This window comes from Lutjanus erythropterus, chromosome 16 (assembly GCF_056507025.1).
Source record: "Lutjanus erythropterus isolate fLutEry1 chromosome 16, fLutEry1.hap2, whole genome shotgun sequence".
Lineage (NCBI taxonomy): Eukaryota > Metazoa > Chordata > Actinopteri > Lutjaniformes > Lutjanidae > Lutjanus > Lutjanus erythropterus.
In genome coordinates, this window is record NC_139332.1 from 23746858 (window position 1) to 23773387 (window position 26530).

The window sequence follows — 26530 nt, forward strand, 5'->3', positions numbered from 1 at the left end:
TATGTATATATTCATATGTCCTGGTTTTTATTGGTCTGTTTGTGATCAGATCTACTAAAATGCAGATAAAATATTAATTCAAATTGTACTCAGAACTCAATCGTGATTTTGAAAGTAAAGTAACTAAGTAGATTGCATCTTGTAATGCTTACGTAAGTACAAGTAAAAGTACAGACTTGAAAATCTACTCATAAAAGTACAAGTACCCAAAAAAGTACTTAATTAATGTCATTTGAGTATTTGTAATTAGTTACTTCTATCTCTGATATTTAACAATATATGTATTTACTCGGTTTTAATAATAGAAAATACATCATGAACATAGAAAAAGCTGAAGAACCATTAACAAATAAACAGAAGAGACAAAACAGTTTTCAGAGATATTTATTAGATTTTTCTCTCTTGAAGCCAGCTTCTTCAACCATCATAGAAAAAAATAATTTGCACAGAATTTGCATCTTCTTCCACCAATTAAAATATTCATTTACAAGCAAGAAATACTCTGTATATATTGTGTTAAGTTTGTAATACACCCAAAAGTCAGATAGCGGCCGTATTATGATGAAGTTAATCTGTTAAGTGAATTATGTTTGTGCTTCCTCTCAGAGACTCTCAATCACTCAGCTCCACATGACAAAAATTACAAAATAACATCTTTATTTATATCCACATGCATTAACTGAACTGTTACCAGAGTTGTCATTGTGAACAGTAAGGCTCAATTAACCTGTCCTGCGTACATTGCACCACCCCTGTTCCTGCAACGTTCAACACCACACCCGCTGAGAGGAGCTTTTTCCCCAAAAAAATATCTGTATATAAACTGATCTTCATATCATCTGTACGAGCGAATCCAGCAGGCACATGAAACCAGATGATATAAACATCACTCGTCTGTGCTGAGGCAGTGCTGACTTTAGTTTAAAATCCACATGGAAGAAACTATCAAATATATTAGCTAAAAAATAAAATCTTATTGCTGTCATTACATTGCATAGACAAGTGATCCTTCAGTGCACACCTGAGGGTGTTTTATAATATGTACCATGTGTATACATTCACATTTGTCCCCTGAAAATAAAACTAGGTGATCATTTCCCCAGTAAACACAATTATGTTCCCTTTTTTTTCAACTGCATAAACCAAACCGTTCTGTACATTTTCTCCACAACAGCACTCATTCATCCTGATGCTAGACGAAACAAAACACCACGAGGAAAACAAACACTCACTTCAACACTCAGTTCAACAATTCAAATTAAACAAAACATAATAAAAATCACACAATATCGTTCGACAAAATGTTTTTCATCTCATCGCATGGGCAATTTTGGCGAGGTGAGTGGCTTCTACCGAGGGCAAGACTCATCTGGAAGACAGAGAGACGGAGATGGACGGTGAATAAGGTGAATCTAGGATTTTTATTCCATTTAATTCTCGTTTCATTTTAGGGGATGACTACTTCCCATTCACCCACAGTGACATTTATGGCTTTGTGAGGACCATAGATGCAACCACACCATTCCATTTGCTCTCTAATAACATCCATATTAACAAAGTTTACATTTTCCACTGCTGCATGTGAAAAAAAAACATTTTTAGTCCTCATTTCTTCACTACACTGAGTTTGCCCTCACTGCAAACCTGCTACCATTTGCAAACCTCTGAAAATTGGTCAGTTTGTTTATTGAAAGAATGAAGCTGGCATCAATCCAGATTTGTCTTATTGTCAACAAATCGCATGCAAAGTTAAAACCAACAATGCATTATAAGGCCCAGTCACACCATTGTTTATTATGTAAAACTTGTGCAGCAAAATCTGTTTACTCCACCAGAAATGCTATAATCAGTGGATTGGTTTGCAGCGGCAAAGTAAATATGTGCAGACTGTGCTTCTTTTGCGTCAAGTTTAGTGAACTGTGTCATGTGATTTTGTGCTTAACTGATGATGTACTTTTTGTCTGCCAATGTTTGATGACATTTAATGTCTCACACAATTCCTATAGTCTGACTTAGCCACTTTTTTTTTTTTTTTTTAGCAGCATTCGATCAAAAAAAAAACTTTCAAAAAAACCCACTGACTTTGAGAAGAGGGGGCTGGGGGTGCTAATGAGCTAATGAGCTCATTTCTGGGTTTTAGGGCTCATTCCTGGAGCGCTGAGATGGAAGAGGCTACTGAAGCTTGTTAGCTGTGTTGGTTGCACCATCTTATTTTAACTTATTTAACCATCTCTGTCATAGTACTAAACTGCCCCACAAAGGAGAAATGGTTTGCGGGCAGTTATGAGAGAGAAAAGTACAAGTGTTTCGTGAACTTACATTAGCAACAACTGTCAGTTAACAAGCTCACAAGCTCATATAGTTTTTTCCCCGTCTTCAGTAACTCTTTACTGACTGAGAAATGTACATTTCTGAGCACAAAATGCCAGGGAGGAATAAAAAGCACAGCTAAGAGACATGTAACAGAAGTTTGGAGAGCTGTTTGCACACATGTTAATTCTCTCTAAACTGTTAAACCTCATCTCTAAGCTAATGAATCACTTAAATCTTTAAAATATCAAAAATGGAGGCCAGGGAAGTTCATTTTTTCTGTGGATTGTAAGTTAATAAATTCTAATTTTAAGTGTTTCTTTGCAATTTTATAACATGTCTGAGGAAAATGTTTATGATATACCCAGCAACCACATCCTTTCAAAACGCCTTTGCATTTCCTGAGTTAGTTTTAGTTGCTAAAATGTTAGCCTCAGTGGCTTCTAGACGCTGACAGTTTTGGCGTCCCTCTCGCTGTTATCTAGCGTACATGACAATGACGTAACCACGAGTTCACAACTTCCACTTAAAGGCAGCGTGATGAGCTTTTTTAGTCAATCTGTCAATTCTCTCTAAATTCCCAACCCTGTCTGTGGGACTCAACCTCAAACTCATCCATTACTGCATAAAGTATATCATTTATTTTAAAAAAGGCTCCTTAATTTACTAAAACCAGCTGATGATTCTCAAACAGGAATAAATAGTGCATTTGCTGGGGATTATTTTCAGCTTTGTGTTATAATGGAGGCAACTGAGCTCTGTGGCGCAGAGGAATATCAGGTTTCTGCTTAACGGGAAAACTTGTTACAGGATAAATTTGATTTAGGTCTTTTTTTGGTGTTTGCTGACAATAAGAAAAGCATACAGTAGAATATTGCCAGACATATAATTTAAGGAAGGTTTAGGCACTCCAGCCCTCTGTGGTGACAACACAGCGAAAACAAACAGTCACGAAACAGACATTTGCCATCTTAGCCTGAGTTTAGTCCAAACCTGTGGAAAGTCTGTAAGACATCATGAATGGCAAAAACAATCTGAATCCATAATCTCACTCACTCGGCTACACGTTGTGTTTTTTGAGTAGGGGGTGACACTGACCCACTCTTAGACCCCGTCCCGCCGCAATCCCAACATTTCTTGTGCCTTTGGGCGCGATCGTTCCTCCCTCCACTTCAGCGTCGTCCTCCTGCGCCTCCTCTCCCTGCGGCCTCCACGCGTCATGAGGGTACTGTGTATACGCCAACATGGAGGTCTCTGATGGGTACTCGCACACCTGCTCCAGCTTGTCCTCGTCGAAACACACCTTCACCTGTAAACGTGAGCGAAGACAGAATTATATTACTTTTAATCGGCTCGAGGCAAATACAGTTTTTTGTTTGCTTTTATTTCTGTAGTTCCTGTTTCCTCGTGTGAAGCAAACGTGGTTTCTGAAGATAAAATATTAGCTCAGCAGAGGATACTCATCTGAAATCCACTCACAAGAGGATTACTTCTATTGACACGCTCACACACACCTTCTGGAGATAAAGTTCCTCCTCAGAAGAACGTCTGCTGATTCTTGTCGTGTGTCGAGCATGTTTTTATATTCTGCTCTGTAGTGACACACTACAATCATGTCTACTATGAACAGGATGAGCAGGATGGTAGAAATATTTTTAAAGAGTAAGGGCAATTTGAGTTCAAGTACGCCTTTGATTTATTAGAGACAAAATTAGACGTTTTGAAATTGACAAACAAGTGGTTGACTAATTATTATGGAAGAGTACTGGTGCCAGGCATAACAGGAAGGAGGAAGGCAGGAAGATATTTTAAATTTTGCATTTCAGTAAAACTGAAAGGTTGAGAACAAAGTTGGATATTCAGTATTAGTGCCAGGCATGAGAAAAAATAAATCAGGAATAGATGAGGATGTTATCGTTTTCTTTTTTCTTTTTTTTTTTTTTTTTGCATTTTGAGAATAAAGTTTAAATATTGACAATACATTTGAAATGGCATTTTGATTTTATTCTCAAAATGGTACTTCAACCTTGTTGTCAACATTTTGACTTTCTTCCAAAAATGCAAAATAAAATCATCTTCTTCCAATCATTTTTGTCCCTTATGCCTGGACCTAATACTCCTCTGTACATTATTGATCAACTTTATCCATACCGGATTTAAATACTGCCTCAAAAGTTACCTGTAATTTGAGACTTTGTGACCAGAAAACTCTTCAAAAGATCTTAAAGGTGGGATCCTGAGCAGAGACTGACCTCACACTTCCTGTATATGTGTTGTTATCTGACCTTCTCTGTTTCTTCGAGATGGCACATGCTCGTGTGTGTGTGTGTGTGTGTGTGTGTGTGTGTGTGTGTGTTTGAGCATGCGAGTCCCTCTTGGCTTTCCCCACATCTGTTTTCAATATGGTGGCCTGGTGAGCCAGAAAAATAATGTTTTCGGAAAAAAAAAAAAAAGTAGTACCAGAATCTTGTTCAACATTGTCTAGTTTGACAGCTTGATCTGAGTTTTGTGAGCAGTGTGTGTTCAGATTATTGAGTAAACACAGTGTGCATTTGTTTTGGTCTGAGATGCTGGTGGCAACAGCTCCTTTAAAATCAAGATTTAAGAATTAAAGTAAAGGTTTAAGGAAAAGCAACTAAGGGAAACACGGCAGAAACTTAATTTATTTTAGAAATGAAAATAAAACAACATTTCCTATTCTGTACAGTCACTGAAGTTCAATCTTCAAAACACTGTCAGATATTTTGAAAATGGTAATTCAGCCAAAATCCTATGAAATGCATAGGAGGAGACAACAATTATAAATTTTAAATTTTACTCGGGAAGTAAAATCAAAACAACAAAAAGTATCACGTTAGCACAGCGACTGACCGTCCACTGGTAGACTTGAGACTTGAGAAATTGATATCTACAATAAACGGCTCCTCTGATTAGTTTGAGAGAATTTGGAAACCATCTATAGATTGTTAGGGCTGAGCTTGAACTCCCACCTTCCTGAATATGACTCCAAATGAACTAAGTCACATTTATCTATTATCTTGTGCCTGTTTCTGTCTTTGTAGCCCATAACAATGAAACAAGTCTTAAGCCTTTACTTTGTGTAACAGCTTTTTTTTTCCGTGTGTGGCTGTTCTGTATGTCCCAAAAAAGCCCATCAAAATTGCATGCAAAATAGTAAAAATATATATATAAAAAAAAGCCAGTTTTTGCCCAGGTGAGAGCAGTACTCCTTCTATAGCAGCTGTTTGTTACTCAGATGCAAACAAGCTTTGAGACACTGAGCGGAGTTTCAGTCTGTCTGTTAGATGTTTGTACTCTGTCAGTGTAATGTTAACTGACAGCATGAGGCTTAATCCTGCAGAAATACTCCCTCAGCAGAGTACTTACCGCACTAACTTATTGATTATTCAGGGACAGACTGTCATCACACAGAAAAACAACACGTATGCAGCAGCAGAAGCAGTCGATTTTGTGGGAAAGGAGAATGAGGCTCTTGGGCCTTTCGCTCGTCTTCGCCTCGACTTACGGATATTTGCGTGGAGTTAGTTTACTCAAAGGTCAGCGTGGTGTAAACACACCCGTCAGGAAACAGACTGGTGGGTCAGTGCAGCACATCAACACTGTGTCTTATAATAACAGAAGGGGCCCCAACATTTGGGGCCTGGAGGTGTACAGTACACTTTAAAAAAAAGAAAAGCTGAGTAAAGCAACCAACTGCAAAGACTTTTTGAGTTTACCCACCTAAGAGCTAACTACTTGTGTCGGCTTAGATTAGTAAAATCACTCAAAGGGCTCAAAGTTTGTCAGTTACTACTCAGATTTACACTTTAGTTCATCAAATATAATATGTTTTCTCGAGTACATGAGTAGATCTGCATAGTAATGTTAGGTCTGACAAACTTGAACGCACAATATGTAAAATCAGCTGCTAGGGGTCTCTCTCACACTCAAAGTTTGTCAGACTTAACACTATTATTCAGTTTTTCTGCATGAACTTTAGTTAATCAAATGTATTATTTTAAGTTTTCTTAGGGTATGTGAGTAGAAGTTTGACAAACAGTAGATCTAAATAGTTATGTTAAGAAAAAAGAAATGATCATTCATAGATGAGGTAATATTATTTAGTTTTATTTAGATTGTGTTTAGTCACACAAGAAGCCAACTCTCTTCCTCATTCTCTGACATATCTGACATATCTGGACACATCCAAACGTATCCGGACATATCCCGCATTTTCTTGGAAGTCACAGCAACTAGCTAGCAGTGGCTAACAGTAAACAGACCATTATCTTCAATGAATTACTGATTTCTCTGTGTCTGAACATTGCTGGAAACATCTGAGATAATGTATGTATACAAATACACAAAATAAATTACTAAGATTTTAATATACTGTAATGCAGAAACTTTACATATTATAGCTTTAAGGTAGCACTTTGAGTGAACTTAAATACAAGAGCAGATCTGAATAGTAATGTTAAGTTTGGCAAACTTAAAATAGCACTTTGAGTGAACTTCTTAACCTTAAGTTTACACAATAAATTAGCTTTGAGTTGCAGCCTGGTGCTTTACTTTCTTAAGTTTTTCTAAGCTTCTATTTTTTTACAGTGTATAAACACACTCAGAGGTGCAGACATGACTTGGAGGGAGCCTGAAACGTACAGACGCCACACTGCGCACACTGTGACAGGTTACCACTGCTTTGCCCTGACGGTGGCTGTCTGCAGAGGAGTGCAGATAATAGCTCTGCATTAGAGAGGCTGCGGGGCGAATCATGCTAAGGCACAGGAGGCTAATCCTCCCTCCCTGAACCCGATTAACCCAACACAGCAGGACAGCAGAGGCAGCCGGTGAGACACAGAAACCGAAAGAGTGGAAGAAAAAGGGAGAGAAAGAGGGAAGTGTCCATTACCAGGAAGTGAATATTTAAATCAGGTTCGATACTGCTTGTTCAGTAAAGTTTCTATCAGTGTTCAGAGAGATTTTGAAATTTGGGCTGCAAAGTTTTCACATCTGAGACTAACAAATGCAGACAGTTTCTCTCATAAATTAATTTATAAATTTTTGACAAATATGTCAGACAGGCTCTCTGTATGTATTTCAAACAAGGATAAATGCTGTAATTTTTATTTCATGAGTCCAAATCTGGTCAGTGCAGACTGAGTTTCATGGAGAGATAAGAAGCATACATATGAAGAGGGGAATGGAGAGGAAAAAACGGAGGAGATAGACGAGGAGCGAGCGGGTCACCCCCCTCCGCGACATGATGGCGAGGCTCAGTTGGGGGATGGAAGGAGGCCTGACGTCAAACAGTCTGAAGGGCATCAGCGAGAGAGCGACAGGTGGTCAGAGAATCAGCGCTGTAAAGTGGTCACCCGCTGCAGCTAAGGATGACTCCGCTTACAGATAAATGATTGTTTATTTAATTAGAAGTCACTGTAATCAGCTGAGAACTGGAGACATACAAAAAACAGAGTATCACACCCTAGTTTCTCTTATCTTCATGCATCGATTAGTCCAGTCTGTGCACAGATGGCCCTGTACCGAGTCACATGTGGCATTTTAAAAATGGACACCACGTCGCTTTCTTGTGTCGATGCGAGTCTCTTGTTTGAAGGAAGTGAAGAAGTTTAAAAGAGGAAGTGAGCAAAAACATGCAGTGTGACAGGGAGTTTCTGTTAAATAACAAGCCTTCAATCACCTTATATCTTCTCAGTATGACTGTCAAAGTGTAATTTTTTGACATGTTAGACCTGGAGTTACCAAACTTTTGTATGTCAGGGTATCGGGGGAAGCCTCAACAGCAAAATTTCGGTTTTAAAAAGTCATTTGTCACTTGCAGTTGTTGCTAAAACTTTCTGTACAAAATCATTTATTCAGGGTTATGAATACAGAAAAATATTGTTATGTTTTGTCCTATATTGATATTGTTACAGTTGGTCCACGATCCAAATGTTGCGTCTGATAGATTGAAAAACCTAAAGTTTACAGGAGCAATATGTCCAAAAATGAGTGCTGCCATCCGAAGTTGGAGCCATAGACGTTATATTAAATAGGGTGAAATCCCATTTAATAGGAATTAAGCTGATCAGCTGTTTATACCTGTCAATTTTTGGCAATTTAAAGCTAAGCCTGTTGAAATGAAAACAAAAGCCCACTGCTCTGAACAGACACGCTCTAGAGTTTGAGTTGTGTGACTGTTTGTCTCACTGCCTGCCCACTGACTCCACCAACATATTGCTCAATTTAACCGTTACAAACATTTAATCTTTCAGAAAGATGATTAATAATTTTCTTATGACTCATAAAGACACAGACACTTATTAATTTGGCGAACATTCAGCATTAATTTGAAATCTAATTAACGTAAAATGGGCAAACAAAAACTCAAGTTACAGACCAGAATGGAAATTTCAAAAGAGGACACTGCAGCTGCAGCACAGTTTTCAGAGAAGCCAGTATTTAAACTTAGCATGTGTCCTTAATTTCTGACAACCTGTTATAGTCATTTTGTGATTTATTACAGTAAATATGTTACAGATTTCTCAAGGGAATATTTATGCTTTGATATCATTGTTAAACTACAACAAAAATACAGACTTAGAACACATAAAGTTGGGAAAATATGTCAAAGAGAAACCAAAGCTCATTACTTGCTAACTTTGGATTTAATTCTGAAAAGACGAAGCTGAATGAAAATGAAAACATAGCTAAGAGGGATCCCCTGATTTACCACTGGGTATTTCACATACTGCTCCAGCAGATGCACATTAGACCACTGATTTGAGACGATTTTGTCATTAAGGACTTTAAGGAATTCCCCTTAAAGTAATACTTTTTTTAAGGTTTGAATATAAATATAAATATAATATAAACATTAGTCTTTTATGATACCACAATTAAAAGTCTGGGATACAATATTTATCACAAAGAAAAATTATCTTGAAAAATTATAATTTTATAGCATTATATAGCATTTTTAGACTGTATAAAACCATTTTTTTGTGCCTCCGCTTTTCTTCTTCAATGAAATAAATATGAGCAGCCAGCAATGACCTAAGCATGTGCAATGACTTGTCTTTGGCAATACATGTTTGAATTATGTATGGTACAACTGACCCTTCGCTAAGCCCCTGACTTAATTTCACTATGCCTGTCAAACTTTCCATTCTCCCACTGCACATATACACTTTAAATATTGAAACTGGCAGTGATTTTGGAAACACCGGGTCTTTAATTCCACAGAGAAGTAAACAACGGCAGCTTCTCGTTTCTAGCTGATGACCGTGGATTTTGTTGGCTAAGATGCTAAAAGACTGAGGCTAAAGCTAGCATACACTCCAGCAAACATTGGTCAGATGGTGAACACGTATACGTATCTGATAGATGAGAGAAATACACTCATTAACACAGGGAAAAGGGAATGCAGGGACTAGATTAATGCAGCTGAAACTTGTTTATATTGCAATATTCAACATATTGTTACGCCCCTAATAAATATATAGAACACAGTCACATGATCAAAACACAATCAATCAAAACAACCAAAGCTATTTCTTCCCTTGCTGTTCCATAACTGTGATAAAACTTAAAATATTCTTTTCCTCCTTCTGCTCAGGACCCTCGACAACTTGCTCAAGGACCCGTGTCGGTCCCCGGACCCCAGTTTGAAAACTACTGCGTTAGACCACCATCGAGTTATTCTCATATCTTTCTGTAACACTCTCCTGTCTTCTTTCTCTTTCCATCTCACCCACGTCAAGCTAAGAGTTGGCGGCCTGCTGCTGCCTGTCAGTAACGCTCAGCCATGCAGCGGAGGGTTAGCGTGGTCAAAAACTGTTTGCCAAGACTCCAGTCGAACAAACCAAACCCCCGCTAGGAAACAGCCAAAAAGACACAAAGAGAGATTTGTCTGTGAGGAAGGGCGAGCTGACTCAACAGAAATGGCAGAATTGGTGCGAGGGAACAAGGAAGCAGTCTGCTACACTCTCAGCTGTAGACTGCTGGGGAAATTACCGGCAGTTTAACAACAGTTACATGGGAAAAAATCAGTCATGAACAAAAGGATTCCTCTAAAAGATGCGGTGAAACACATAAATACGGTCAGATTCATCATCACAGGGTGGTGTCACAGAGGACAAAGTTTATTCGTCACCCAGGTTTCTCCTTTATTGCATAAGATCTCATCTGCTGCTCTTTCTCAAACAACGACTGGATTCAGGAAAAGTTAAAAAAGAGGAAACACAAAGTTTTAATACACAAACTTTGACTCCAGTGAGAGTCAAAACTGCTCAGGCTGAGTTACTGTAAATACTAGTGTGGTCTTGCATGCATTCACACAGACATGCATGTGACATTAGCTAAGCAGACGAAATGCAAAAAAGTGAGGAAGGAGCTGGCTTGTGGTTTCCTACTCAAGTTTTCTGTCTCTGAAGCCTGCAACATTAACTGTTTCTTTCTGCAGAAGCTATCTTTCTGTGGTTTTGTGTCAATAATAAACCATAAATGTCCCAAAATATCAGAATTTTTTCCACAGCCTACATGTTTGTCTAAAATATGTAAGATGAGATCGTCATCATACGGTAAAAGTCAAAAGTCGGCCCCAGATTTAGGCTGCAGAAGCAAATAGCAAAGCAGATCACTCCAGGATTTTATGGCTAAGAATCAAGATGTCGTGCTTGATAAGGCTTTAACCAGCTTAGGTCGGTCTCTGTGATCGCACTTCTCAATCAAAAGGGATGTTCTCACAGTGAAAGGGGATTCTGCTTGACGACCATCGGGCAGGTGACACAAGGTGATGCCCTCTGGACCACCTCTGATGAAATGTTAGAAAGCACCAGACTGACCAACCCTTTAAAAAAGTCTGGCTTAATTTGACGTGAAACTTGTGGGAGATGCACATAATTTTTCTACTAATTCACTCACTCAATTTAAAGGTTTATTGTAAACAGCTTGCACACAAAACTTTTAGTGTGCACAGTAAATAACTTTGAAAAAATGAAAAAAAAAAAGTAAGTTAACTGAACTTAGATTGACTCATTAGTTTGAAGTCTTATTTGAGTTTTGTAAAAAAAAAAAAAAATAAATAAATAACTTAGTTAAGTTAACTGACATGTTCCATATGCTAAAGATATAAAGTTTAACCAACAACTGTTCAGTCACACTGATCTAGTTCGACTCAAAAATTCAAGTTAACTTAAGTTAGGTTCAATCATTGGTTTTGAGTCTTATTTAAGTTTGATAAAAACCACTTGAGTTAAGCTAACTGAACCAGAAAAAAACATGTTAAATAACTGCTCAGTCAACTTAAAAATGTTAGTCACCTGAGATTGAATTATTCATTCAATATCTTGTTTGAATTGTGGAAAGCCAATTGATGGTGAACTGAACCAGAGAAAACATGTTCAGTTTACTTAAAATATTAAGTTGAACCAATAACTGTTCAGTCACACTGACTGGCTTAACCTAAAAATGTAAGTTAATGAACTTAGATTGAATAACTAGTAAAAAAAAAAAAAAAAACTGAGTTAAGTTATGAACCAAAAACTCTTCAGTCACACTGTGGATTTTACACCGAAATTCTGTGTTATGGATGAATCAGGGTTTACAGTGAGGGGTTAAGAGGCCATTAAGTTTGTTATTTAGCTGACCAGCATCTGAGTGAAAGGCCAAAAAAACAAAACAAAACAAAAAAAAAAAACAACAGTTTCCACTCACCCTTTTCGGGGTCCCTTTGTTCTTGATCAGACAGGACTTCTCCAGATTCTGATATCCACCAATCACCTCAATCTCTTCCACCGTGGGGTACTTCTTCTTCGCTGGCTCGGCCACAGCAGAGGTCGTCTGGGCCTGCTGCGGTGATGAGGTCTTTGCGGGCGTCGTAGACGTTGTTGTGGATCCTGTCCCCCCTCCTCCTCCTCCTCCTCCTCCTCCTCCTCCTCCTCCAGCAGGTTTTCTTGGAGTGATTGTGATGGTGGCACCTCTCTTCCCTTTCCCTCCAGAAGCACTCCTGATGGTGAAAAGTGTGGGCGACGGCGTGGAAGATGGAGATATACTCGGAGACGGGGCAGGCGATGGGGTAGTTGGGGAGGGGGCCGGGGTCGGGGCACTATCCGAGGGTTTCAGAAAATTATCCGGGGATTGGCTCCTGGTAGTTTGGTTAGATTGTTTGAGCTGAGACGTTGGAGAAGAAACACACTGAGGAGTCACTTTGGGGTTGGACGTTTCTTGATCTTTCTTCTGTGTCTTTGCATCGTCCTTTACCTGATGCTTCAACACTCTTCTGGGGCTTTGCTGCCCCTTTGTCTCCCTGTCCTTCAGAGGAGCGTTCGGTGATGTACAGGACTTCAGCGCTTCCTGCTCCCTCAACTGAAACTGCTCAATCTGACGCTGTATCGCCTGAACGCCAGAAATCTCTTCACCCGAGAACGTTTTGTTGTCAGCCTGCTGTGCGTTTGACATGAGGGGCTTCACTTTGACAAGGTGCACTGATGGGATGTCCACAGTCCTCTCCCTCACGCACAAGCCCGACCTCGAGCCAACTGTGTCCAGGTTGTAGATCCGACTCATGGCTGCAAGGGAGTTGGGATGAGGCAGCAAAGGGGAGAGAGATTGCACCGGATCAAGAGGCGATGTATATCCCTCTAACTCCTCCTCTGACAGCTCAGTTTCCTCCTCCTCCCTTTCTTCTCTGTTCTCGTGTTGGCTCCTGTGGCGCCTCAGCTGCTCTTCCACATGTTTGACAGGGTCGTCCTCATCCTCGGATATTTGGAAGCTATCGGAGATAACTTCAGAGGTAGCAGTGGCGTACCCGCTCGTTACTTCCTCTCCTCTGACAGCTTGTGAGTGTGGTACAGAAACAGGAAGCTGAGGGCAGGTTTTCAACACGCCGACTTCCTGCGTGACGTCAAAAGCAGCCATGGATGTCTGCCCCGCTGCGTCTTCCTGTCCCCTCTCTGCTTCAACCAGCCTCTTCCGCATGTGAGCTGCTGCTTCCCACTCTTTCTCTGTCTCAGTTCCCCTCTCGTCATGACTGTCCTCAGCTGTTTGGCTGACATTTATCTCTTCGCCTCCATCTTGGGCCTCTCTTTGTTTCAGCCTCTCCTGCTCTCTTTGTCTGATCTTCTCTCGCAGGGACTCGATGCGGCTCAGGGGTTTCCCGATCCTCCAGCTATCCCTCCTCTCAACTCCTTTACCTTCTTCCCAGTCTTTCCCCTCGTCACTTTGATTTGCAGCCTTTTTCTCCAGCATTTCTTCTGCAACGTAAAAAACAGTCCTGGGGATTTGAATCTCGAGGGGACCCGCACGGATCCCCACGGGTGCAATCTTTTTTGGAGATCTGGGAGTTACATCTGATCCAGTATCGCTGTACGTTTGCGCCTCCTGTTTGCTCTCTTTGGTCACTTCATAAGCAGCCTTGTTGCTATAAACAGTCGTGTCTCCTATTTTTTCTATCTTACTTATAAGCTCCTCTGTCTGTTGGGACAAAACGGAGTGTGTTAAATAAGGTCCTTGAGGCCCCGTGCCACTCCAATCTGGGCCTTTATGGGGGTCTCGAGCCCAGTCTGTGACTGGACAGAGCAGACTGGAGCACTCTGTGAAAGCTGAATCACCTCTGTAGTGTTTCTCCATAGCGTGACTCTCAACATAACTCTTCTGCGTGGCTTCAGGGGTGCTTTCCAACCTCTCTTCTCTCCGAAAATCAGACACCTTCTTGTCATTGGCTTGCGCCTCAGTCTTTCCCCCCAAATCTGAGTCTTTTTCTAAGCTTAGCTCCCTCTCTAAACTTTTCTCACCTGTCAGCCGCTTCGCCTCTCTTTCAGCTCTTGTTTTCCCGTCCTGCCTGATTGGCACTCGTCTAGCAAACGAGATTCCCTCTGTGTTTTTGACAGACGCCACTGTGAATCCCTCGTCTCCTTCTGCATCCCCTGCCTTCTCCACAGCCCTTGGGTCAACTGGCTCAAATTTCTTAACTTCAGCCTCATTTCTCTTCTGCGTGAGCTTTTCATCCTCACTTTTTAGCTGTCTCTCTCTAAGCTTTCCTACCCTGTCTTTATCTAAAAGTTGTGTGCACCCCAGTTTGTTCTTCCCCGAGCTTGCTACGTCGACCCACGGAGCTATGCTCTTGTCTGAATGTATCCTGTCACGCATTTTCCTCTCATGACACCCATCATCATCTAAGCCATTCTCCTTAGCAGAGATGACGCGATCGGAGAAGCTTAATGAGCGTTTCGGCACCCCTTTCACCACCACGTTCCTCCCATCTGCCTCTGACTGTTGGTCCTCATCATCTCCGGAATATTTTCTCCTCCCAGGCCGGAGGAAATTATCCGAGCTTTTGGATCGAGACGGAGGCTTGGGGTGTTCTCCGAATTTGCTCAGCAGCTGGCTGACCCTCCCTCCTCTGTCCACAAACACGTTATCATCCAAGCTGTCCTTCCTGTCTTCTTTGATAACCGTCGCCTGGCCCCAAGGTCTCTCTTTCTCTTTTTCTCTCAGCCAGGACATGTCCGTTTTGAGCTCCCTGCCCAAACTCTCCCGCCTTCCCTCCATGCTGCCCTTCATCATTTCTCCATCCTCTCTACCTGAACTTTTCCCATTTCCTCCTCCTCCTCTTTCTTCGGGGCTCACAGAGGGCTTTATGATCAGAACCTCTGAGGCTCGTATCTCAGTGACGCTCCCTCCTCCGGCCAGGATCTCCCTCAGGTCCATCTTCATCCCTCTCTTCCCCTGCTCCTCCTCGGGCCTCTCCCTCTCCGTCTCCCTCCATCTACTCCTCCTCTCGTCGCTGCCCTTCCTGTCCTGCTCAATGATGATGATGTTGTCAGCTCGGATGGTGCGAAGACAAGGGACATGGGACGAAAACGAACTGGACGGTGGATCTGCTTCTTTCTCCTCCTCATCTTTTCTTACTTTGAGGAATTCCCGCTCCTTGACTGCATCTTTGACGGACTCTTTCCAATGGATTTTATCTTTCTCCCATCCCTCCCTGCTGTTCTCTCTTTCTCTTCCTTGACTCCTGTCCCACATCCTCTCTTTTTCCCGCCCCTCACTTAAATCTCTGAATCTCTCTATTTTCAGTTCTATATCTCTTCCTCTTCCTGACTCCCCATCTTGACTCTTGGGGCTTGATTTCTCCTTCTCTTTAACTTCTGGCTCGTTCCCTCCCTCTACCTCCCTGCCCTTCCTCCATGAGCTCTGTGTGCGAATGAAAGGGTTTTCATGGACTGGAACTATCGTTTCTACAGAGACCTGACTCCCTGGTTTGACGTCTCCATCCAGCCACTGTCCTGGATCCGGACTAAGTGACAGTTCGCTTCCCAAATTCAGCGTAACACTGCTGTCCGTGTCACTCAGCCCATCAGAAGGAGACCTGACGTCAACCTGCAGCAGGCAGACGTCTTTCTCTTTTTCTCTTTCACCCAAACTGTCCTGCTTCGCCTTCCTCCGCTGGATGATCCCTCGCTTCCAGGCGGGCATGCTGGCCAGCTTCTCCTCCTCCTGTTTCTCTCTCCTCTCTCGCTCCTCCTCCTCTCGCCTCTTCCTCTCCAACAGGAGTTGCTTCCATTCCGGCAGAGAGGAGACAGACATAACAGAAAAGGGTTGTGGACAAGACGGTCGGCGTTTGTCTTTAGAGCCTCTGGGAATCGTCTGCAAATGAGGGAAAGATAAAATCAAATCAGAGAAATGCATCACCGAAACTGAACTTTTGGCACAAAATACATTTCTGTAATTCAAACCATGACTTCTTGTATGCTGCTTGTCCCACCTTACTGCTGCTGTTGTCCTGCTGCTCCATATTTGCCTGTCTGTCTTTGCTTTTCAAAACCTTTGCTCATGTCTTATTTTACAAGGATGTTCTTAATTTTCATCATCAATCATGATAAGTGTTATAAATTGTTTCTTAATTTTGATATTGATTTTAGCTCATCAACTTCTGGCCAGGGACTACAGATAAAAAAAACAGCCTTTTGTCTAATTCTGTCACATTTATATTAATGTTTTGATAATATGCACTGTCCCCAAGAAATAAATTAAATGATCATTAAATTTTAAAAATATATTCACTGTATAATTTACAGACATAGTAAGTTTACATCATGCATCATCAGAATTAAATTAAATTAATTCAGATTCAACCTCATGTTACTTGCAGCGGAGAAAGGCAGACCAGCAACTCCCGTCTCTAGTGAGGTAAAATTACTGTTTTTTCTTTTTTCAAAAGAATCTCGGTGGCACGGCAGCTTCAGTTCCCCATCTGAACGGGAAAAATAAATTACTGTTTGTGTCAAAGGAATCTGGAGCGATATAAAGGCTTCAGCTCCCCGTTGAGTTGGCTCAGACTCAGAGAGGCAGATTAAACCAGCGGGAGCAGAGAAGTTTTGTTGCACCTGTTTGAGTGTGACAACTAAGCGACCAACGTGGATTTTTTATGACTGGTTCATGGAATTAATTGCAGAAAATTCATAATGTCTGAGGACAAGCACGCCCAATTCAAACCCAATACAGACAAGTGAACAGCACTTAAATGACAAGATTTCAAATTTGGAGTAAAATGATTATTATTATTATATACATGAGGCCCTAAATTACATGTTTAGGGGACTGATATAGATTTTAGTTTCCAGAGGCTTTAATAAATTGACTAAACTCTGTACAATAAATTTATTCAACTTATCATTTCAAGTCAAAATGCTTCAAGTTAGAACTCATGTTTATATGTTCTCAAGTGTACTAAAACCATCTCAAAATAATGAAAAACTTTCTCTAAATTAGTATCTCAAAATAATAAGTCATTATCTCAAAGTAATGAATCAGTATCTATAATGAGTTTGTTGAACTCTGTGCACTACATTCATTCAACTCAGTATTTCAGGTCAAAAGATTTCAGGTTAGAAGAACTCCTGTTTATAATTTTTGACGTGTTCTGAAAATAAACATTAGACATTTTATTTTAATTAACTTAAATAAGTCAAACAAGTATAGTAAACAAGAAAAAAAGTGTTGATCCCACTAAAATCCTGTATGATTTTTTTTTAAAAAACAGAATGACAGTTATCTCCCAAACTCATAACACCAAAGCAAACTAGATAGTTACAGGTAAGAGATAAAAATATGTATTTTTTATTTGGGGGTGAACTGTCTCTTTAATTAGCAATCATAAACTTCACAAAACCAATTGGCAGCACATTATGCACATGAAACAGAAGAGCACTCTCTGCTTTAATCTGATATCTGTGATGAAAATGTTGAATTAAACTCACCAGAATTCCAGTTTTTGTAAAGATATCAGCGTATCCGCTCCGACTGTGCAGCTGTCATCTCCACTTGTGCGTCTCGGCTGTGCGTAATGCGCTCCGGTCCTCCACGGAAAAATCTCCTCCACCAATAATTGAACAGATTGTTCTATACTGTCAAAACCGAGGGTTAAAAAGTCTGTACCACCCAGTCAGATCACCCCAACGACCCGACTGTGCATCAGAGCATGAAGACACGTCCGCCGTCGGTCTGTAGGTCTGTGGTAGTAAATATTTCCAGCCTCAGAGCGGCAGCACTGTAATCCGATAATTACATTACATTCCGTCAGGAGAGTTTAGAGCCACACACCATACTGTCGGACCTAAGAAAAGGCGTTTAAAGACCAGCGCCGTCTGCCCGGGCACCAACCCCCCCCCCCCCCCGTCTCATCCCGTCGTCCCGCAGGGCTAATTGGAAAAGCGCTGGAGGAGGAGGAGGAGGAGGAGGAGGAGGAGGAGGTGCGGCTGTGTAGCTGGCTGTAGTGTCAGAGGGGCAGAGCACAGAGAGTTTACCTACCTGAGGCAGACATGATCAACCTCCTTCTCATATGGTATGTTTTTTTTTTATTTTCACTCCCGATTTCTTGAATTTTTCATGCCAGGACTTAACATGCAGCGCCGCCCTGCAGCCTTGTGTTTGTTCCACCCAGCAGAGGAATGAGACTGGGACTTTATTTCAACTAGACAAATTAACATCGTACTTTTTTCTTAGCAGAAGCCAGTTTCTGCCAGTGAAATGTGGAAAATATCCTGTAAGAGATTATAACTTTTCTACCAGTATTGAGTTAGTGTCTCAAAATGATGAAAACATTTCTCAGAATAACAAACTTTTCACAATTTCTCAAAACTAGAAGAGGTCACTCAGTAGAGCACAGATCTCCACTAGACAATTCTGGAATATAATATTTTGGATGAAACCCCTTTGTAATCACTGTCATTTTGATTAATATCTGTAATTTAATTACATGTTTTTTCCTCGGTAACTGTAATGGATTACAAATATGTTTATTTTGTAATTTAATTACATGTAACTAGTTACATGTAAGTAGTCACTCTCAAGCACTGCTAGTATCCTATTGGATGTTTGTGTGAGATCATGTGACCTTTGACCACCAAAATCTAATCAGTTCATTCTTGAGTCCAAGTGAACATTTGTACCAAGTTTGAAGAAATTCCCTCAAGGCGTTTCCGAGACATCACGTTCACAAAAACGGGACGACCCAAAAACACGTAATGGTTGTGGCCATGACTGTCATTGGCGTGGACTCATGAAAAAAAAAAGTATTTAAAGGTTTTTCAAAGATTCAGAATCTCCATGTGCTTCAACATACACTCATGAATGTGCATAAAAAATTAGGCTGATCGGTTCAGTAGTATGCGAGATTAGCTGAGGACAAGCTGCAGGTCATGCACACACACAATCCCATGATCCCCTCCGGGCTTCCACCTGGCTGAGATAATAATAATAATAATAATGATGAGTTAGTGAGTCAAAATAATGAGAATATTAGTTAATAAAAATTATTAGTTAATATCTCAAAATATTGGTAAACTTTATAACAATGACTTACCTTGAAATGATGAGCTGGTATCTCAACATAATAAGTAACTGTCAAAATAATAACGTAGTATCTGGAAAATGAGGACTCAGTGTGATTTATATACGAAGTGGAAATGGGCTTCTACTGTAACAAATACAGATTTACCTGCAGATAAATACAGCATGGAGCAGTTCCAGCTGTTCAGGTGATTCATATCATTCTTTTTTTCTAATATTTTTTCTTTTTGTTTTTATTGACAGATATCCTGTTTGTTTTAATTGCAGGGCTGTTGTCTTTGACAATATTAGTTTTAACTAGATGAAAATAATAAACTGGAAACTGAGTGTACATTCATCCAGTCACTTGTCTTAAATTAGAAAACTGATTTAAAGACACCAAATTCTGTTTTCAGTATTCTGTTGTGAAATTTCAGTTGTACTTTTGGATAATAATCAAGTGGCTTTTTGTTGGAGAGCAAATCACTTTGTTGCCTTTTCAGCTCACATAAAAAATAAAACACTAGCAACAAATAAAAAAATTTAAATAATGCAAAAAACCTGTTGAACTGGTGTGACTTGGCCATTACAAATAAACAACAGACCTGGTGAGAAGACATAAAAATAACATCACACCTACAGTAAACAGCTAATTACATTTATTCAAAGTCGTCTTGAAAATACTGAAAAGTTATTGTCATTACAGTAAGGCCACAATTCAGGCAGCTAATACACAAAACTAACACAGTACCAGCATTCAATACATGTTAAATATTACAGTACTTTGAAATTCAAGAATAAAGTGGTTGCTCGGCTAATAAGCTGTTACTGACTTTATTCAGTTTGATCAGAATCCAGTGGAATATAATTATTGCTTAATTATTTTAACGTTACTGTTGTGTCCCAAACGCAATGAAAAGTTATTTAGGAAATACATTCATAAAAACAAAGCTGCATTTTTGTGCTTTTGCCAGTGTGAAATCTCAGTGTGAGTTACATTTGAAAGAAGTGTACAGAGAAATACAGCACAACTGCAGTTGTCACGTGGAATGAAACAGCCTATAAAAATATACTATACGATAAACAAAAATATAAATCAGTGTTGTTAAAAAAAAAGATTTCTTTTATTTCTGTACAAATCTTTCTCCCTAAATGTGATCAAAATATAGAGTTATCCGCAAAAAATATAAACATTTCGTTGATATTTTGGGGGTTGTGTGAAGTACTTACCCATAATAAGTGTATTAAGTGAAGGCCTCAGTTTGGAGAATCAGCAGGAGCACCAGTGTATAGCTGTACTTCTGTAGACAGGGTCAGCAGCAAAACTTATTTTAGCTACTTAAAAATCAAAAAAGAAAAAACAATATTAGTTTTAGGCCTGCGCCCTGAAAGTGGAAGATCTGAATCATCAGTCGGAGACCCTTCAGTCCACTGAGATTCTTCCCTTTTGTTTAAAAATGTATGTTTTACCAGAAAATGCACATGTGTATATATACTCATGTAGGCTGCATAAGGTATTAAGTGTGGCACACTGAACTGAAAAAAAACTTAAAGTTCATACTATATTTAGATTATTATATTGCTTTGTTAGATACTCAACTCTGATTGGTCAATAACAGCATTCCAAGGTTTGTTATTTCTGTACAACAGACGGTTGTTATGAAGAGCAGACTGTTGCTATGGAAACTGCTCTGATCATAGACTCTGGATGATCAATAAATTTGTTGGTAAATCACTAAAAAAAATCAGTTCAAAATTAATATTTTGTAACAGATTATTGTTTTTTTTGTGGTACATATCCATGTAACAAGCAGGATAATGTACAGTTAGAAGATCAATATTGTAAAATAAAGCCATAAAATCATTTTAAAATTAATATTTTGTGTCACATAAATGTGTGCCATGCCAAATATTTTTGTTTTTGGTAAGTAACCATGCAAATATTGGGATAATGTATAGTCCTGTTGGGGTTTATATATCACAGTAAAGACCTACTCACTGTACGTGATCCTTACATATTTTTACCACCTTACTTGGCCATCAGACAGCCTTATTTAAGTGAAATATCGTTCTCTCCAAACCAACCAAACTCCATTGTCAAAATCATTTTACCTCTCAGAACTCGGGAGCTGCTGGTCCATCGCAGACTCAGCTGTTTTCAGTTTGAAGTTAGTTCAGATTCACTTAAGTAACACAATGACAAACAAAATAACAAAAAAACATACATAAATAAAACAAAAGAAATAGATTGAGGCAGTAAAATTACAGGTTTTTCCTATGGAGTTTGGTTGCTTTGGAGACAGCGATGTTTTGCTTTTATTTGGCTAATATTTATTGGAAAAGACTGTCTGATGGCAAACTAAAGCTTTGAAAATATTCTAAATATAGTGTACATTTAAATTGATAATGATTTTTTAAAGTGGGCCCTTTTTTAGTTGCCTAAAATACATTTTGTTGCTGACGCTGTCCACAACAGTATATTGCTTAGATTTCATGCTGGTGCACCGCTCTACTTCTCTACTACCATCTACTGTAGGTAATACACTGACTATTGATAAGTACATCGTACAGCCCCTTTTCAAATAATCCAAACTATACCTTTAATACAAAAACAAAGAAAACACAGATTCTTTCTCATTAGTAGAAGCAGGTGTTTTCAAATGGTGGAAAAAAAAATCTACTCTTGCAATAAAACTCTCCCTTTCTTAAATGCATAAGAAGCGAAAAGAAACTTGCAGTGTCAAGTTTGAAAGTGGTCTTTTTCCATCAGCTTTAAATGTCCAGAGTGGGTTTGTTTTGTTCTTATTCAGCACATCAGACAACCAGGCTCATCAACACAACATGAAGACAGCTTCACATCACAGCAGCGAGACGACCTTCACATCACTTGTCCTTGTGGTTGCTGTCGTCCCGGTCGCTGGTGTCGGCGCTGCCCCGGTGTGGCTCGCTCAGAATCAGCATCTTGCGCTTTAAGTGGACGCAGAGGTAGGCTAAATCCTGTTTGTCCAGAGAGTGTGCCAGGGCCAGGTAGGTCGACAGAGTCCCCGCCAGCAGGAGCCTGTCCAGGGACAAGGCCGGCAGGAGCCACAGCACGACGCCCAGCTCCAGGCACACCGGGTGGCGGAGGTGAGACAGGAGGCGCTGAGCACGAGGTGACTTGTGAGAGAGGGGGTCCCCTAAACCGAGACACTCGTAATACACCTGACGGAGCAGCGAGGTGAATTAGGTTAAGCTGCAGCATCTATTTATGGAACATTTTAGAGGTTTTCATAATCACTGTCACAGATTACACTGTCAGGCCCTGTTACACTCCAGGTTTTCTTTATTAAAATGTCATGTTGCTGTTTTGGCACCAAATCAAAATGAGGATATTAATCTTGGATGAGGAATATGGATTCCTGAGTTAGCTTTTGAGTGCATTAGCTGCTGAATTAACTGAAATGTTGATCCTCTTTATGCTTTCATCTGATCTGATCCGGTTTGTCTGGTGTACAAAATTTGGGGTTGAAAGTTCAGCTGTGGCGGCTTGTTCCTGTAAATTGTGTTATGCTACTCAGATTCAAACATTTTTAAACCTGAGTCCTATTTTTTTATTTTTTTTATTTATTTTTTTTTTTTTTACATATTTTGGGGTCTAAACAACTTCCAATTCCAAAACCTTTTGTACTTACTCAAAAGGTTTTGGAATTCGTCCAGTAGATCACCTTAGCCGGCAGCCACAAAACAAGCTGCAATGGCTGCGATGTAATCCTTGGGGGCAAATGTGCCTGTCAAAGTATGTCCTCTAAAAGTGCTTTTTTTTGCCTAAACTATTAAAATGATACATTGTTTTCTAGCTAGCACAAAAATTAAATAAATGTTGTATTGCTTGCTAGCTACCTATGGAGCAACCTAGTTATTCTATTCATGGTGGTTCAGCAGAGACACTCCAATTTCTCCTCCATTGAGAAAAACTTCTTGGCCAAATTATGATCTGGAGTGAAATAAATAAGAAACGCATCATAAACGTGAAATCTCAAGTCTGTCCCTGAACTTTCTTCAAGGAAACTGATTATTTCGCTCGATCCATCTCAAGTTAAATCCACTCAAGTCTTGGTTTAAGGTTAATTCTAGGGTGTAACAGAATCTTAATTAGTATCATTGGTGACACCTGTGTTTACCCTACCATTTCATGTCAATATGGCTGCCATGAAGGAGTTAATTAAGTTGATTAAGAAAAGAAAAAATTATTAAACAACTGAATATTTGTTCTGCAAAATGTAATTTTCACCACTTGTTTAACATCTAAAGTTAATATACATTGTATATATTGTAATCACAACACTCAGTGTTCATATAAAGGCAAAATGCCCCCAAAATATTTTGAAAATGTATTAAAAATATAGTAATGATAAGTGCTCTAATGTCTTAAGTACCACTAATGAAGTTCTGGTTACCTGCTTGATGCCCATCAGTTCTGGGTAATCAAAGATCATGAGGATGCTGCAGATGATGGCCCAGCACAGGAAGTGCAGAGTAAAGCAGAGCAGAGGGAACCAGACACTCCAAGGTGCATGACGCACTGACCACAGACAGGGGGCGCTGGTCACAGGCTGCCAGTAACGCATCATGACCTAAACACAGGAGGACAGAGAACAATACTGCAACAACATGCAATATAAAGCCCAAAACATGTTCAACTTTAGCTGCAAAGTGCCGTGAAATAACCAAGTAGTGTATAACTAATCACTTTTTATTCACTATGGCGATAAAAGCAGCATTTTACACACTATGAGAGTCTACGTTGATGTACCTGGAGAGCCAGAGCCGTGGTGAAGCAGTATGCCGTCCTGTTCAGGGCCCCCAGCACTGACTGGAGGGCCTGTTTGACTGGTGTCCAGGCGAGCAGACTGTGCTGTGTGGTGAAGAGAGCCAGCAGCCCCACATCCACAACCAGACACCTGAGGACAGAGCTGTCCCGCAGCGCCACCGACCACGGTATAGAGTCTGAGGTGTGGGCACATGATGTGAACAAGAGGAAAAAGGTCACTTATAAATGAACAACAACCAAACTTCACATTAAGTGTGATTTGGAGACAGTAGCAGGGTTCATTGACTGAACTTTATTTCATTTTTGCACGCTGCTATGAGCCCCAGCACACTGTTATCCATGAAGACACGAGGAACACACAAGCACTGTTTACAAGCACTCAAGCATTAAACATGCCACAGCAATTATACATGATACCCAACCCGGGACCATTTAGTACCATCACACCACAAAGTCTTTTACTATAACACAACTGCAGATTTGATTCTCCTTACCACTCTCATTGTGTTCAATTTAAATAAAAGTTAAATTTAACAATTCATATTTTTCTGGTATCTAGTAAATACTTGTGTTGCTAGATACTTTATCCCACACTGGGGAAAATCAGTCCTAAATCGCTACTAAAATGGATAAATGGACAGAGATACAGAGTTGCACAGAATACAAGGAGCAAATTCACAGGATGCGCTCAATGTGTGAATACATATTATTGCACAGGATGATTGCACAGTGTACATATTAATGTAAGTATACAATATACTGAACAAGATAATTATATAACAGAGCTGCAAATAAAATATATAACAACTAGGCCGCTTTGATCCATTTTTAAAATAAAAAAATGTCCAAATTATCTGATTTCAGCATCTCAAATTTCTGGTTTCTTTAGTCCTCTACAACAATAAACTGATAAACAAGACATTTGAGGACATTGTCTTGAGATTTTCGTCTTTTCACCATTTTCTGACTTTTAATGAACCAAAACACTAATCAATTAATCAAGAAAATAAACAACAGATAATAGATAATGAAAACAGATATAGAGATACATTATTTAAAGAGACTGGGTAGAATACGTTATAGGATACATTATATGGTATAAATAAATCTAAAAAAGTATATATATATTAGCAAATATGATATATGAGCCTACAACGTGAGGTAGAAAATAGTGCAAAGCAGCTTTAATATGAACCGTTATGAGTGGTGTGACCAAGAATGGTACAACCGTACAAAAATTTTTCAGAAAAGAGTATTAGATATTTCGATGATCATACAGTACTGACTTCACACTAAATACAAAAATTGGCGCCATTAAAAAAACAGTGAAAAAGTTGCTCGCCCAACGTGGGGCTCGAACCCACGACCCTGAGATTAAGAGTCTCATGCTCTACCGACTGAGCTAGCCGGGCACTGACCTCTAGCGGTCTCAATTTGCAATATCAAGGGTCCTCTCAATTCATGCATTCACTATTCCATTTCCATTCCATAAAACTACAGAAACTAATTTATTTTATTCATTTGAGATATGAGGAATTTTGTTTAATATAAACCATAATTTTATGCATGTTATAAAACACCTCCAGTTACAGTGTAACGAGTCAAGTCCTCAAAATCACCTCATATTAGCCAGGTTTCACTGCTAACTCCTCCACTGAAGTTTTCTACCTTCCACCTCTGCTGGTCTCCTTCCAGCAGCTCTTACCTTGACACAGGGTCGTCTCTCCGGTGATGTTGTGGTAAATGGGTCGAAACGAAATAAACCGAATGAAGTCTGTCCCGGATATGAAAACGAATGTAAAGTTAATCAGAGACACGGTGCAGAGAGCCCAGCCACGGACCGTGACTGACGCCATTTCAATCAGCGTTTATCTTCATTTAGCAACAACTTCCAGTTGAGTTTCTTCCGGGAGGCAGTTTGTGGCACTTCCGGTTATTGACACACGGTGTCGCTGCTGTGCGGTACAACCAGTGGGGGAAAGTAACTAAATCTGTGCAAACTGGGATTTTCGTGGGATTTGATAGGCTAAATCTAACCTAAACTTCATCCACTGTTTGATAATGCATACTTAAAATATCTGCTCATATATGCACATGTAGAACAGGCTAGAATTACAACTCTGGTTTTAAAACATACTGTGGAAAGACAACAAAAAAGATGTCTTCATTACACTAAACCAGTGGTGGACAGTAACAAAGTACATTCACTTGAGTACTGTACTTAAGTACATTTTTTGAGTATCTGTACTTTACGTGAGTATTTGTTTTTTTTTAAACTTCTGACTTTCACTCCACTACATTTCAAAGACAAATATTGTACTTTTGACTCCACTACATTTCTAGGAAGGTTGTTGTTACTTTTTGACTAAGCACATCATTGAAATCAGCTGTTGCTGTTTTTTCTTTTCTAAAATGCAATTGGTCACATGCTGTGTTCCTCACAGAAGGAAACCAATCACAGTAGCTCCTCTCAAATGGGACTGATGTAAAAGCAGAAATACGTCATCCAGGTGCTCTCTGTAACAAGAACAAGCAAACTCTCCCTCTTTCATTCAAACAAAAAGCGGTAATGGTGAC

At 39.7% G+C, this 26530-nt stretch overlaps 2 protein-coding genes and 1 non-coding gene across 4 annotated transcripts; all 3 read right to left on the bottom strand.

Annotated features, from left to right (window-relative positions):
* Nucleotides 1–368: 368 nt before the first annotated feature.
* Nucleotides 369–17821, bottom strand: ppp1r18 (protein phosphatase 1, regulatory subunit 18). Of its 2 annotated transcripts, none has more exons than XM_084739426.1 (4): nt 17574–17821; nt 12028–15960; nt 3409–3619; nt 369–1369 (listed from the first exon to the last, which is right to left on the bottom strand). In XM_084739426.1, exons 2-4 carry the CDS (start codon nt 15898–15900, stop codon nt 1350–1352), a joined length of 4104 nt encoding a protein of 1367 aa, XP_084595552.1. In that variant the 5' UTR covers nt 15901–15960; nt 17574–17821; the 3' UTR covers nt 369–1349. The 2 variants fall into 2 exon arrangements, with proteins under 2 accessions (XP_084595552.1, XP_084595551.1); XM_084739425.1 differs by having other exon boundaries at nt 3367–3619.
* A 3582-nt stretch (nt 17822–21403) lies between these two features.
* On the bottom strand, nt 21404–25860 carry nrm (nurim). The gene is made up of 4 exons (XM_084739083.1): nt 25659–25860; nt 23936–24129; nt 23580–23756; nt 21404–22344 (listed from the first exon to the last, which is right to left on the bottom strand). Exons 1-4 carry the CDS (start codon nt 25807–25809, stop codon nt 22027–22029), a joined length of 840 nt encoding a protein of 279 aa, XP_084595209.1. The 5' UTR covers nt 25810–25860; the 3' UTR covers nt 21404–22026.
* trnak-cuu (transfer RNA lysine (anticodon CUU)) lies at nt 25293–25365 on the bottom strand. The gene has a single exon. It is a non-coding gene; the product is annotated as a tRNA-Lys (tRNA).
* Nucleotides 25861–26530: the final 670 nt, after the last annotated feature.